Source organism: Astyanax mexicanus, chromosome 17, assembly GCF_023375975.1.
Source record: "Astyanax mexicanus isolate ESR-SI-001 chromosome 17, AstMex3_surface, whole genome shotgun sequence".
Classification (NCBI taxonomy): domain Eukaryota; kingdom Metazoa; phylum Chordata; class Actinopteri; order Characiformes; family Acestrorhamphidae; genus Astyanax; species Astyanax mexicanus.
In genome coordinates this window covers 46,596,932-46,612,831 of record NC_064424.1, presented here as the reverse complement: position 1 = coordinate 46,612,831, position 15,900 = coordinate 46,596,932, and the positions used below count along the sequence as shown (strand labels likewise).

The window sequence follows — 15,900 nt, the reverse complement described above, 5'->3', positions numbered from 1 at the left end:
TAAGTTAATAAGGTCTTGCTAATTAAACTGGAATTTGTCTGGATTTTGTGGATCTTGCGTCTGTCTCTGAATGTCAGGCTTGTATAAAGACGTTTTTAGAGATCTGAGTGTTTGAGCTCTTCATACAGACTGTACTTGAGGTTTTTCTTTGAGCTCACCACAACACACAACTTAAATCAGATCAGATCAGAGTTTATATGTCGCTTAAAAAGGGTAAATAAGTATTTTTCTAATTTCTGTATATATTTTTTGCTATATAGCTATATGGCTATGTATGTATTTGAGTGTGTGTTTGTGTGTTCACTAGGAAAAACGGTGTTCTCACCTGTGTAATTTGTAACCCAGCCCCCTCGTTATCTGTCCCAGGTGTTCCTTGTCTGAGTTACTGTTTTTCTTTTTGTTTGTTTGTTTGTTTGTTTGTTTGTCATGCCTTTTGTATTTTTTTCAGAGGTTGCAAATTGTTTTATTTTGTTTCCTTCAATGTAGATGATTATGGCTTACAACTCGTGATAACCCATAAGTCAAGGTTGCCAAGGTGCCAGGTCCTGCTGAAAAATGAAATCTGCATCCATATAATGCTAATAACAGAAAGTATCACAAATAGCATATCAATAGTTTTGCTGTGAGAAACTGCTGCAAACTGTTGAGGGTGGGAGATATTGTGTATTATTGTAGCGTGTGTAAATGTTTATTAAGGACAGATAATGTACTGCGGGGAGTTTGATGGCTAACAAATCCTGTAGTAGGAACCAGGCAGGTTACACATCTATCCATCTACTCATTCAACTATTCATTCATTCATCCCTACATCAGTCCCTTTGCTTTAACATATTTATACTAAACTTTATTTAATGCACTGTGATGCCCCATTAATGCATAAAAAGATTTAATTCCCCTCCTTACATATGAAAGTTTTCTAAAATTTGGTTATAGTCGTGTTATGTGGAAAACAGTAAAACAAGACAAATAAGCAGATGTGTTAAATGAGTGTGAGTCAGGCATGCTGGGATTATAAAGCGTCTGTTTAGCCGTGTCCTGCTAATGTGTGAATTGAATGCGAGGGGAGGAGCAACACACACACACACACACACACACACACACACACACACACACACACACCAACAGCTTGTGTGAGTGTGATCCATGTTAATGTGGTAATGTGTCATAAAAACAGGAATCGCACACGAGCGCTGTGAGGAATGGGCTGAATTCCTTATTATCTCACATTAATGCTAAACGCTAACACATGCATGTGTGGCCTGATCTAACATTTAGTGCTGGAGAATGTAGTAAACATATTTTAGGATAATATTTTACTATATTTTCATGACACATGATGTTTATCATAATAGCTCAAATTGTAAAAAAGGTTTTATTAGCAGAAAATGATTACAATGCTAATTAAATACTACAGTTATTTGGAATAAGTGAGTTATTAGCGGTAAAGAAATCCATGATATATTCAGATACCACAATGACAAGTTTATTTTCTATTGTTTCACTCCCCAGCTCTATTGTTGGTGTAATAAGCTTGTCATTGCACTAGGACTAGAGTTAAAATATTGATTATTATATTACCTTAAAAAATAATATATAAATAGATAGACTAGCCTGCTGGTGTTTTAGCAAATACAAATATTTTACATGTTGAAGGCACAATGTGTTTCTTGTTATGTCGAAAGGACCTGGAACTCATGGATGCTTGTAGGAAAACCATGAAATATTGTTTTTCCTCACCTGACATTTTGGGACGCTGCCCTGAATTTTCCACAGAAGGTGGCTGTAGCTTCAGCTTTGCTAACTTAGTGCTACCTCAACAGTGCTACTCTAGGTACATATTTACCTCAGTAAAGCTGTTCTTATCATAAATTTACCTCAGCAATGCTACTCTAGGTACATATTTACCTCAGTAAAGCTGTTCTTATCATAAATTTACCTCAGCAATGCTACTCTAGGTACATATTTACCTCAGTAAAGCTGTTCTTATCATAGATTTACCTCAGCATTGTTTCTCTGTGTACAAATTAACCATTTACCTATTCTTATCGTAAATTTACCTCAGCAGTGCTACTTTATGTACACATTTACCTTAGCAATGCTGTACTTATTGTACATTTATCTCAGCAGATTTACTCTAGCTACACATTTACGTGAGCCATGTAAAACTCTTTGTACATATTTACCTCAGTAAAGCTGTTCTTATGATAAATTTACCTCAGCGGTGCTACTCTAGGTACATGTTTACCTCAGTAAAGCCGTTTTTATTGAACATTTACCTCCGCAGTGTTTCCCTTTGTACACATTTACCTCAGTAATGCTGTTCTTCTCAAGAATTTACCTCAGTAGTGCTACTTTATGTACACAGTTACTTTAGTAATGCTGTTCTTATCATAAATTTACCTCAGCAGTTCTATTCTAGTTATACATTTTCTCTTATTTGGCAGAACACTAAAACTTTTTTTTTTTTTTTTGCGAATTTTGTCCAAATAAATATCGATGCTGTCCAATGAAAAACAAGTAGCTCCTTTCTGATGGATCAACACTAAAGAAATTATCCTTTTTCTATGGCAGATCTGTAGGAAACTCTTTATTTTGCTTTATTATTAAGAATTTAGCTAATTTTCTAAATTATCTGTGAATGAGCTCATGGTACAGACTGATTCAGTTCAGTACATTTTGTCTAAAACACTGAGTAAACATCTTCAGTCCATCCTAACCTGAATTTCGTGTTGACTGGCAGCTCTGCTGAAACGTGAGCAATAAGGCCCCGGGGTGTATGTCTAAGAGCCATCGTCAGTCAGACGTCTAAATCCAAGACCTGTCAGTCACTTTGGTTAGTCATGCTAAAAAACATAAACATCATAAAGCCTCTGTTTTGTCAATTCAGAATCAAGATGACTAGATATTAATACAGGAATAAGAAAATCCTGCGGTTATACATAGGGTCCTACCCATTCTTTCCCCCAATACTCTGCTCAAACATGATATGGCCAACATTTTATATCAAAATAAATTTCTTATTTTTGGTCCTTAGAATAGAATTCCAATAACAGTATGGATTGCATCTTATATCATCACACACTGCTATTCTGCCCTTTGTGCTCAGCTTGAATTATAAAGTTTTAAGAGTTCAGAAATCAATATTTGGTGAATAACCCTGGTTTTTAATCACAGTTTTTTTAATGCATCTTGGCATCATGTTCTCCTCCACCAGTCTTACACACTGCTTTTGGATAACTTTATGCTGCTTTGCTCCTGGTGCAAAATCAAGCAGTTCAGTTTGGTTTGATGGCTTGTTATGTTCAGGTTGCTATGGCCGTAAAACTGCACTAAATATCAAGAGTCTAACTAAATTCTGACTTCGTCTTGAACCTGTGGAGTGGAGATAATGGATGCTTGAATTTTTAACCCAAGTAACTGACAATTCCAGACGTATGACTGACGACAGACTTTCAGCCAGACACCCCAAGGCCCATTCAATCACCTTTTAGTGGAGCTGCACGTCAACATAATATTCTGGTTCTTCAGGATGGATTGAACATGCATATTTAGCGCTCAAGGGCTAAAGAACATTGTAGTGTGTCATGCAGGATTATTATTTAACTGAAACTGTATTACAGAAACCACTGTATATAATGTGTGACAAGAGTTTACGTAAATTTACCTCAGCAGTGCAGCTCTATGTACACATTTACCTCAGTATTGCTGTTCTTATCGTAAATTTACCTCAGCAGTGCTATCCTATGTACATATGTACCTCCAGTACAGCTGTTTTTATCGTAAATTTACCTCAGCAGTGCTACTCTTTGTACACATTTAACTCAGTAAGGTTGTTTTTATCTTAAATTTACCTTAGCAGTTCTATTCTAGTTACAATTTTACGACAGCCATGTAAATGGTCATAAAGTTACGTCAACATGGCTTTTTTTAATCATAAATTGCCTAAATACCTAATCAGTGTTTTTTACCTCAGTAAAAATCCTAATGTTGGAAAAATCTCTGTTGTATGACTTAAATAAACTAGTCTTTGTTCTGTATAAATTATTTGATTTATCTTATTTGTTAGAAAGCAATTTTTGTCGAAATGAATATGGTTTCTAAACTAAAGCTAAATCTGTTTGGTGCATCCCTTCGTATTAGGTGATTAATCGTGTAGTGTTTATGAAATGTGTCATCTACCCAGCTAGTGAGAACAAGACCCATTCTGCTCGCTCTGACTCCAGCTGCTGAGGGCAATCAGCATGATTGAGCCATGATATAAAACCACTGGATCATAGTGAATGTGGTTTACACTATTGGACCAATCAGAGCCCCAGAATTAAGGAAACTAAATTTAATAACTGACGTGGGCGAGATTATGTTGGTTGAAGGTTGTAATCTTGAAGTTTTAATACATTATTTTTTTCATTTTTAGGTTTATATAAGTGTGCAGGTTGTTTCGGAATCATCTTTTCTTTCTGATTGTTGTTTAAACACTGAAGAGGGAGAATCTGAAGGACGGCCGCTTCAGTAAAAAGTGACGTTTCCAACATTCAGCATGATGTTATCCTGCATGTTAGATCAGAGCTGGGAGGGAAACCACGGCTGGATCAGGCGTGTTGTTGGTGAACAGCTGAGAAGGTGGTTCATAGCTGAAATCAGGGAGTTGGACGTTTTCCCACAGTGTGTTTTTGTGAGTGAGATCATCTCCAGTCAGAGCTTTCTGGAACAACCAGCCCACCAACTTCCCTGTGTGAAAAATGCTTCTTAAGCTTGGAATGAAGGAGACAGGAAATGATATCAGAACTCAGTGCATTGATTTCTTCTTATTTTCCAGTGCAGACTGCTGATGTGCAGTATGCAGTACCTATTGCAGTACTGTTCTTCATCTTATTCCTCTTTTTCTTCTTTCCTGATCGGGAATGGTTGGCTTGCATACAGCTTTTTAATCAGACGTACAGCTTTCTTAAAAACGTTATTAATGTCAAGATTTTTTTTACCCCTTAAACATGAATGGGGAGAAATTTATACGCCCCTGTAAGTCACAATTTTGAGCTATAAGGACCAAATATCACATTTTTTCTAAAGATATGCTGTATGAAACTAAACAATACGCAGATTCATTAAAATTGATGTATGAATTTGCCCCATAGGAATTAATGAGGGGCCCTTACATTTCGTCTCACACACCAGCTGACAGATGACGGCGTGTATGGAGGAGCTGCTGGATAAACCAGCAGCTCCTCAAAAGTTTGGGCACCCCACACACCAGCCAGCTTTCTCAGTACTGTGTGTGTGTGTGTGTGTGTGTGTAACAGCTATGGGATAAGGAAGCACATTATAATCTGATTCATGCGAATACATACATACTTAGCAAACAAAAATCTGTGTCGTGGGTTATATAATAAAAATATTATCACAATATTTAGCAGACATTTTCATGATGCACATTATTTATCATATTTTAACATTCAGGCAAAATGCAGTATTAGCAGGGGCAGGTTCTGTTATTGAAATGCTCTCTCATGTATAGTACAGTGATTTTTATATTTCCATATAGTTTTGGTGGCACACCATCCAAGTAAACTATTGATCTGATCCTCTCTCTTTTATTTTAAAGGCTTACAGTATTTATCAGCAGATAAAAGACAGTAAATTTCCTCTGTATCTCCTGTAGATAATGATCAGGTGGATGCAGGTGGGCTGGGTGGGTATGAAGTGCTCTTTGCTCCTCTCTCCAGCTGTGGGCTTTCCCTCCGCCCGGCCTGTGGCCTGGTCTCCACAGAGACCATCAGCCAAGGTAAACAGAGGGAGCAGTGTTGGAGCTGAATCTGCCTGTGTTAGTGATGTGGAGTGGGGCGAGCGAGAGTTAAAACGCACACAGAGAGAGAGAGAGGGAATGAGCGAGGGGGGATGAGGGGATGAGGGGATGAGGGGTATGGAAAAGAAGGCGAGGATGAGATGAGGATGAGACAGACAGACAGAGACTGTGAGCGAGAAAGTGGGAGATGGAATAGGACAGAAATAGAAGCAGACAGAAGTGAGAATGAAGGAGAAACGGAGGTGTGGAGTGAGGGAAAGAGAGGGAGAACGGGAGGTATAGAGAAGAAAAAGAAGGCCCATTCATATCGCCAGCACTGAGAGCAGCGCTGAAAAGAACAGAGGTGCACATTATCTCCATGTAGAGGGAGAGATCTCCTGCATTCAGTTCTCGCTCAGGCTGGAGAACCGAGCTCCGGCACTCGCTGAACCGACGCTCTGCTGCGAACAAGTGTGTAATTCATCAGTTCACACAATAAGAAATTTTATATTATTGAGAATCAGTGAAAGCGTGGTCCAGCAGGCCCACATAGAGGATCTTCTCCTGAAGCTGAGAAGAATAGCACAGGCTAGTGCAGGCGCTAACCATATAAACGATATAAACAAAGCTGAGCTGTGTATATATTGTTTAATACAATACTAACATTTTCTAGCAGCCTGTCTCTGCTAATATACCAACTTTAACAAAATACAGTAATGAACAATGTACGATAAAAAATTTTTGCAACCGATATTTTGTCTCAGAAATTATTGCGATAAACGATATAAAAAATATATATAAAATAATATCATAACAAAGGAATGAACAAACACACTGTGAAGTAAAGGGGCAGGGGAAACTGCCCCACACCATAATGTACAGCCCCGGTCTGTCCCAGCTGGCTCACATTGGACCGGCATGAAGACCCTGCATCAGCCTTCACTCGAGAAATATGCTGATGGTGAATAGAAGTGAGTGACTAGAGCTGCCCTGGGACATTACTATGTTTCTTTAAGTTAGTTACCTAAACCAAAATCCTTATTACACCGGAGTTCTCCTTTAAAGGGGCACTAAACCCCCTGATTTTTGCTGACACCACCCTCAGATCCAATTTGAAAACGTAAAAAAACAACAAAAAATATAGCCGCAAGCGGCGATTTACGGGGTTCGAGCGTTACAGACAAAGAGGCCCCTGGAGGCCAGTTAGGCTTAAAACATGTTGCTGGTTGACTGGCATCACCAAACTGGATGACCAGCATGGCAAAGGTGTTTGGCCAGTATGACCAAGCTGGATGACCAGCATTGCTATGATGACAAAGCTGAATGACCAGCAGGACCATAATGACCAATGTGAATGACCAGAATGACCTAGCTGGATGGGCAGCATAACCAAGCTAGGTGACCAGCGTGACCATAAAGACCATAATGACAATGCTAGATGAGTGGTGTGAGTAAATTATGTAAATTAAAAAACAATTAAGTGAGTGAAGCATAAACAAGAATGACCCAGGTGGCTGAGCAGCATGACCAAGAAGGATAAAGATGTTCAATTAAGCAAGACAAGCAAGATTAAATAAGTTCAGCAGAGCTTTAATTTAGAATAATTCACCTGTAGCTGTTTCACCAAATGACCACCAGAGCGCAGCAAGAGACCACATAACCTGCTGGAAATCTATCACTCTATAAGTAAGACAGAACATTCCCTATCAGTCTGTTTCTATTTATTAAAAAGAGAAGAAAAGTCTGATTGGGCTCCAAATTGGTACTCATGATCAAGTGGTCTGTATATATATGTGTGTAAAATTGTGTGTTGATATGGTCAAAGGTTCCTGACTTCTGTCCATTTAGGCTTGAAAAAAGCGATAATACAGGCTTATGGCCTACAAAATGGCTGTTGCTCTTTGGCCATATTAGAGGCAAAAAATATCTGATTTGGCTCAAAATTTGCAATCAAGTTCACAATATCAGTCTATATATGTATGTAAATTTCTGTGTCGATAGGGTCAAAGGTTCCTGACTTCTGTCCATTTAGGCTTGTAAAAAGCGATAATACAGGCTTGAGGCCTACAAAATTGCTGTAGTTTTCCAGCCGTTGTAGAGGCAAAACATGTCCGATTTGGCTGAAAATTTGCAGTCAAGATCAGATTATCAGTCTATATATGTGTATAAATTTGTGTGTTGATAGGGTGAAAGGTTCCTGTCTTCTGTCCATTTAGGTTGGAAAATAGCGATAAATAGAATAAATTGAAAATAGTTATTTTTTCACTGTAGAGCCTACTGAAGACTTATTTGGCTCATACTTGGCACATGTGCTTCAAATGTCATTGTTAATTAGTAGCTTCAACGGTTTTGGCATGTTTTAAACTTTGACAGAGTTTTGGCCAAATAACTCTGAAAAGGCTTTCACGTACATGTTTGATCAAGGTTTATGGGCCTCAAATAGTTAAAATGTCAAGATTTTTTTGATAATTATTTACCTACAGGGTCTCAAGATTGCATCAAGACCAAATTTGTTTTGATTGATTAAGGACTTAAAGACAAGTTCGAAAAGAGCAATTTTTACTCTTTTGGCCACTGATGAAAATCTTTGCATTTTTGGTAAACACATGTAATTACAAAGTTGTAAAGGCTACAGCAAAGTATACAACTAAAAAAGAATACCAAGCCTAGGCCACTTGTACCTTTAGATATAACTGATTTTCTGCTATAGCGCCCCCTTGAGGCCAATAAACGCCATATTTTAATGGATGATAGAAGGCCCTGAGATACATGTAGGGTATAAGTATCGTCCTGATTGGTGATTGTTTAGCCTGTCAAAAGCTTGCTGGAATCTGATTGGCTAATAACGATCGCAAAAATTTGCATATCAAATTTTCCTTCTGTAAAACATTAGGACATAGGCCATAGATGATACATGCCAAAGGAGAGCTTCATAGCTTGTACGGTTCCTGAGAAACAGATTTTTAGCTTTGGCTCCGCCCCCTGCGGGCGTATGTCTACACAGATTGACGGGCTACCTCAAAATCATGTTGGCATCAAAGTTGTAAAGTGGCATTAGTGTAGGTTTAAGCATTCAAAAGTTACAGCTGTTAGAGTAAATTTGGGTGTGCCACGGTAAGATTAATTTGCATATGGCGGCCATATTGTTTAAAAAATTCTCAATTTTTTCGATAATTATTGAGCTTGGGACTCTGCTGAGTTGTTTGACACCAAATATGACAGGATTGGTCAATGACCCTAGGACAAGTTCTCAAAAGTAGGTTTTGCATATTATGCTAAATAGCAAAAAATCTAAGTGGGCGGAGCTTAGTGGTTCTATTGACCTTTTTTATCTGCCATTAACCAAGGAATCATATAATGCAAGAATTTTTGCTCAAGCTATCAGGGCGTAGGAGTTACGAGGCCAAACGCGTTGACCTTCGCCATAGCGCCCCCTTGAGGCCGATCGGGCTCATCTTTTGAATCTGAGTAGCGGTGAGAAGTACTACCATATGACCAAGTCTCAGCCCTGTAGGCCTTACGGTTTCTTCTGCCCAATCACTTCTATGGCAGAAAAAGAATAAGAACTATAATAATAATCAGAACAATTACAATAGGGTTTCTAGCACTACGTGCTCGAACCCCTAAAAATGTGATTGGTAGTTTGGAGTTGCACTAGGTGATGTATGGGTTTAGGGGCGGGGCAGGAGGGAGCGCCGATGAAGTAGAACTACAGTGTCCGTATTTTCTTGAACCCTTTGATATAAACAGACTTTTCTTCATGATTTTTATGACTCTAAATCACTACTCTAGTGCAAAAGAAGCTTGACAGACATAGACATGCAATGGTTACATTGGACTAACTCGCATTAGACTTAAAAAAATGAAGAATCCTTTTTAATTTTTTGACGTTTTCTGTATTCCTCTTTCTCCTGGTAGCTGTTGGAGAAGCAGCGTGGGATGGAGAGCATGGTGGAGCTGCTGCAGCTGTATTCAGTGCAGGACGAGGCGTACGGAGACCTGGTGGAGGCCACCACTGAGCTGTACCACTACCTGCTGCAGCCTTTCAGAGACATGAGGGAGCTGGCCATGCTGCGCAGACAACAGATAAAGGTCAGGAGAGCAGACGCTCACAAACTAAACTCATATTCATAAACAAACATTTACAACCAAATGTAAAATGAAAAACACACAGGAAGGTAAACATAACCCATAACTGAGAATTAGACCTTTAACTGTGACACCATAAATACAAAGTCAGACACGTGCAATTATGAAAATGCTTTTTTTTTACCAAACTTAATACACATGTTGGATGAAACCGATCAACACGGATTATGATGCAAACAGAAAACAATAAAACCTTTTATATTTATTTGCAATGAACAGTATTGCAATACTGCTATTGCAGTATTGCACAAGAGTGTTGCTAAAGTGGAGTTGTTAACGCACATCTTGCTGGAGCATCTGTGACCAAGACAGCAAGTCTTTGTGATGCATCAAAAGCCACAGTATCCAGGGTAATGTCAGCTCAGCATACCACCAAGAAGGACCAACCACATCCAACAGGATTAACTGTGGACGCTGTAAGAGGAAGCTGTCTGAAAGGGATGTTCGGGTGCTAACCCGGATTGTATCCAAAAAAACATAAAACCACGGCTGATCAAATCTCAAATGATTTTAAATGATTGAAGTATATTTTAATATATTGTGATACTTTTGTTTTGTTTTGTTTTTAAAAACACACATCGGCTGAGTAAAAGCACTGCTATCTATGGTAGTGGGTGAGGTTTAAACTCAATACGAAATGAAACACCAATCTGACACCAGTCTTTATATCTAAACTAGACTCGTCACAATAAGATTGTTTTGTGGACATATATTGTCCCAGAAATTATTGCGTTCCTCAATATGACATAATACTGACATAATAATGAAGCAATTATAATAATAATACAATATATAATAATAAATTGTACAAAATTGTAATTAATCATTTATTATGACCAGTTTGGGAATTATATACTTATTTCTTCACCTACTTTAGTCCACACTGTGTGTATGTTAAGGAGTCAGTTATTGTAGCATGACTGGCAAAAATACTGTTTACTGTTATATATGTGAACAAACATACAAATAAACACAATAGACAAAAAATATCACGATTATCAAAAATGATTGAGGTCATGTTTATTTATTGTACGATATATCGATATATCAATTATTGTGACAGGCCTAATCAAAACTAATAGTACAGTGACTGAACTGCTGAACACTGTAGTGAAGTGAAGCAAGCACTAGTGTATTTCACTGAGTGAAGTTAATTACGGGAGTGCAGTTGTAGTTAGTCTGTGTTGTAGTGTAATGCTGTTGTACACACATGCTTACACACACACACACACGCACACACACTGTTCAGTAATGCTAGTGCACTGTACACAGAGCTCCATGCCAGTCCTCATTGACTGGAGGCCAAACGCATTAACTGATTACGAGGATCCAGTTTCATTGTTGGAATGTGTTCACTGTTGATCTGTCTGTTTTCCCGCACTCTATCTCTCTCTCTCTCTCTCTCTCTCTCTCTCTCTCTCTTTCTCTTTCTTTCTTTCTGTCTTTATGCTCATCTCTCTAACCACTGCTTTGCATGCAGCTTTTTTTCTAATGAAGTTAGCCTCTTCCATTCAGTCTGCTGCCTTTACTCTACACCAGGAACAACAATATACTGGTTTATTAGTATTTGTTCAGATGAACAGTTGACACTTGATTTTTTAAGTCATATTGCCGTGTTTTTGCTTACGTTTGTTTTTTTGTTTGATCTGCTAAACAAATTCCCCAAACCCTGCCATCGCTGTGCATTAGAAGCAGTAGTAAACGGCAGGTTTAAGTTCATTTTTACTGCCTATTCACATGAATTGAATGAAAGAAAGCATCCAGTATCACTTCAAAACCTTGCTATTTTCCAGTTGAAAGATAAGAGTACAGATAAGGGCTGTACAGGACTAGGATAGTAACATTTGCATCAGTTTGTTTCTTGTAAGTGTAAGTTTTACTTCAGTTTCAATTCATGACAAAATTGATACTGGGAACATACATTCAATTATGATTAGCATAGCAACTAGAGTAGCACGGCCTAAAAATAAATGAACAATTAGAGCAGCACTGCTGAGGTAAATGTATGGTTATGTGTTAAAATGTGTTAATTAATATTTTTAAATTGTAGTTTTGTCATTGTTTTTTTTTTATTACTTTTATTAAAGGGAGACATAATACATTTAGGCTATACAATTTATTTTAAATAGTTCCTAATTCAATGAAAACCTGCTTATTTTGTTCAGTTTGTTCATTTCATTGCGACATTTGAAGACTAGCCATGGCTTTCATTAGTTGTATTCACTTGTTTAGTTATACCTCATGTAGCAGTGTGGAGTAGCTATTTCTGTAAGTGTGTGTTTGGTTTTAACACTCTTAAGCTGTGGTCTGCTTACTTTTAAGTGCAGGATAGGCTATATTCACAGTTCACGTAGCGGCTGGTGGCTCTTAATGTAAAGATAGCTTGTTTAGTTTCATGGTGTCGTTTATTTTATAGGGTGTGTTCACACTTGCCAGGTCAAACCCTGCCAGCAGCACGCTCCGCCATAACACTGCCTCTCAGCATTCATTCATTCATTAATTAATTAATTCATTCATTCATTCATTTATTCATTCATTTATCTGATGATGTGGTTTGATTGCACTAGGCAGAACTTTCTAAAGCTCACAACTTATACAGCCGTTTGAGTTCTCTGGCAATCCCCTGGATTTACATTTCCTCATCAATTCACATAATGTTGTCCCATGACTTTTGGCATGTCAGTGTAGAAGTGTGTTAACACACACACACACACACACCCACAAACACACACAGAAGCAGAGTCAAGGTGTATGCAAATATGCCTTGTTTTCAGTTTAGACGGTTGGATCTTCCTTTAAATTCATTGGGTTGGGTTATGTAAATACAGGTGTGTGTATGTGTGTATGTGTGTGTGTGTGTGTGTGTGTGTGTGTGTGTGCGTGTTGGTAGTATTTGCATGTCTTTTTCATGCTGTTAATAGGAATATTAGTAGCAGAGAGGGTTGAGCTCAAACACGTACCTAAGGCTAAGCCACATCTTACTCTACACACTGTCTGTGTAAAAACACACACTTTCAGCAGCAGCACACACACATACACACACACGTACACACATTTTACATAATAATTTAGGCCTGTCTGCAATTAAAATAATCTTGTCAAATGCACAAATCTCATGAAATTCAGAATAAAATAAAATATATACATTTTAATTCTGCTAAATGAATGAATATATGCATTACTATTATTATTAATAATCTTACTAATTGATTCGTTTTTTTTCTTCTGTTTGTTATTTATGGAAATCATTGCGTGATTATTGTAATTGTCTAGACTATTTATTAATTTTTGCGGGATTTTTCTACATGTATATGTGGTCCTGCTCCCGCAGCACCTGGATTGATTAAACTCCTGCTCCCAGCAAAAAAATAAATTCTGTCCTGCATACAAGACATCCTAATGGGTCCTGCGAGTCCTGCAGGAGTGCAGACCTCTAGTATACAGCCCTGTATTATAACACACTGTACACATAGCTGATACTTCAAAATCAACAGCTTCCTTCCTTCAGTCTTACAATAACTTCAGCTCTCTCTCTCCCTCACACACACACACACACACTCACACACACACACACATCATCTACAACCATAAACACCCCCCACTCCCCCCTACATTGCGACCACCTGCTATTTGTGGTCAAACAAAGGCCTTTGACCAGCAGAATCAGGTAACACTGAGTCTCTGAGCACCTCTTCTATAATCTACATTCTACATTAGACCAGGTTACAGACTGTAGCACTGAAGGAGGACGTGTCATTACTTTGTTCATTCAGCCAATCAGAGGAGAGCTCTTAAAATAAGTCGGCACTTTATTCCCCAAGACAAAGCCAGCTCTGTGTTTTCTTCTGGATTATTTTAAGCGCTGGGTGGGAGGAGCTAACGGCGGTTCTGTGGCCCGAGGGCTTAAATTGAACTGACATTGTGAAAAAGGTTTATTTACACACAAAGAGACATGGGCTGTCTGGAATAGAGACAGGAAGTGGGAACTGGGTGAGAGACAGGATATATGTTGGCATTCAGGACCTGCTGTAATGGAGGCATTGTGTTATTGTATTTAAACCTCGGTGCCTTTTGTCTGTATGATGAAAATCTTAATGAAAATATTGACTGTTTTTTAGCCTTTTATCTTATATTTGTGTGTGTGATATACACACAGAACAGCCATAACATTAAAACCAGCTCAGCATAGTCTCAACACCCAACACTGATCGTACAGGAGCAGTTTGGCTGGATATTTCTGGTTGGTGGACAATACTTTGTGTGTTTGTAATCAGTGTTGAAGAAGTTCTCTGGTGTAAAATTAACTTTTGTTGTAGTAAAACATGATAAAAAGTACTTATCTATGTTGAATAGCTCACCTTAGTTTTCCTGGAGCTTTCTAAAATCCAGTATTTTTTTTGCAGGCTTTAGAATGGATGGTATGGGGCATATATTGACCCTTTAAAGTTCTGAATGCCTTGTTATAAATGTGCGGACTCTCCAGATTCTACCAATGAGGTGTGGAGTTACTTTGAGCTTGGATGTAAAAACAGTGTAAAAAGCAGTTTATCTGAAGGGGAAAAATATGCCTCATATCATCCATTCTAAAGCATATTTGAACAAAGTGCTTATAAATACTGGATCTCTGAAAGCTGCAGGAAAGTGGAGGTGAGCTATTCAATTCAAAGCTTAGTACTCTTAATCATGTTTTACTAAACCCAAAGTCAATTTTACACCGGATTTCTCCTTTGAAAGTGATAGCTACTATCTTCAAACATCTCAGTTATCTGTTTTTCTTTTGAAATTGCCATGAAATTGCCATGAAATTGCGTCTCAGACGTTTTTAAACATCTAGCCATGCTGTACTGAATGCATGGACTGCATGGATTGAATGAATGAAAGCGTGTATAAAGGGATAAATGAGTGATGAAATCAATGGATGTCGGACAAAAGGGGGCCATATGCTCATAAATGAATGAGGCTTTATAGGGCAGACCTATCAGGTGACCTATAAGAAGTGCATTGTGGCTATTGTATTTCCTACAGGTCCTGAGGACGTACATAAATAAGATATGTGCTTAGCTGTTTAGCTGTAGCAGAGCAGGGAGAACGAGCACACACACACACACACACACACACACACACACACACACACACACACACACACACTTGATGAACTCAAAATGCTGCTGGAGAACAAAGTAAAGGGTCTCTTAGTCATGTTGTCAGTCAATGATGTATCTTGGCTAGATTATTTAAAAGTCTCCTTTTGCTAAAATCCACTTTTTCTTGTTTTTTTGTATTCTGAAATACAGCAGGTCTCTCTGAGTTGTTTATGATGCTGCACATGATGAAACTCTTCCTCAGCCTCTTCCTCGTTGTCTGCAGCAGCTAGTAAAGTAAAATATTCCGAAAAAAATCGTAGATCAGGAAAAGCACTGTATCTACATCAACCCGTGAATTAGTATTCATGACCCCGCCCACCTCGGCTCAGGGCCGCCCACAGACAGAGCTGAAGCCGGGCAGCGACGCCGTCTTGACAGATACGTCTCAGGAGATAACTAACAGCGCTAGGAGCTAACAGCATGCAGTTCATTCCTGTGTTATTTGTGCGAATATTACAAAAAAAAACAAATTGTTAGAATTAGTCTGTGGAGGAAAAACACCACCAGCCAAGTACAATTGAGATAGGTAGGTGTGTGTTTAGAACAGTTGTGTTTACACTAGTTAAAAGTAAAACTCAATGGATTTTTACTAAAGATACATGGAAACTTAATTCTCGCCTAAAGCACAGTTAAACCTGTGAGGGCGCTGCAGAGGCGGAAATGTTAAAAAAATATATTTATAAAAAAATTTAACCCAGAACATTTTAGCTATTAATGAAAAACATACAGTTTAGGATTTTGTGCCTCTTTAAAGAAAAGAGGGAAGATAGTGGAGAATAATGTAATGTTTATGGAAACAGAAGAAAGGAACCCAGTAATTATTATCTA

At 38.2% G+C, this 15,900-nt stretch overlaps 3 protein-coding genes across 9 annotated transcripts in view; 1 reads left to right on the top strand and 2 right to left on the bottom strand.

The window, feature by feature from the left end:
- The window catches only part of sema4d (sema domain, immunoglobulin domain (Ig), transmembrane domain (TM) and short cytoplasmic domain, (semaphorin) 4D), a 266,298-nt gene that overhangs the window by 99,565 nt on the left and 150,833 nt on the right, over positions 1–15,900 (bottom strand). The gene's annotated exons all lie outside the window — the stretch shown is intronic.
- The window catches only part of LOC103035651 (homer scaffold protein 1), a 263,702-nt gene that overhangs the window by 197,022 nt on the left and 50,780 nt on the right, over positions 1–15,900 (bottom strand). The window lies entirely within an intron of this gene.
- Positions 1–15,900, top strand: part of jmy (junction mediating and regulatory protein, p53 cofactor) — a 46,318-nt gene that overhangs the window by 13,093 nt on the left and 17,325 nt on the right. For all 7 annotated transcript variants that reach the window (XM_022676675.2, XM_022676673.2, XM_022676674.2 and 4 more), the window contains exon 2: positions 9,698–9,871. In XM_022676675.2, coding sequence (XP_022532396.2) covers positions 9,698–9,871 — 174 coding nt within the window. The remainder of the gene's footprint in view (positions 1–9,697; positions 9,872–15,900) is intronic.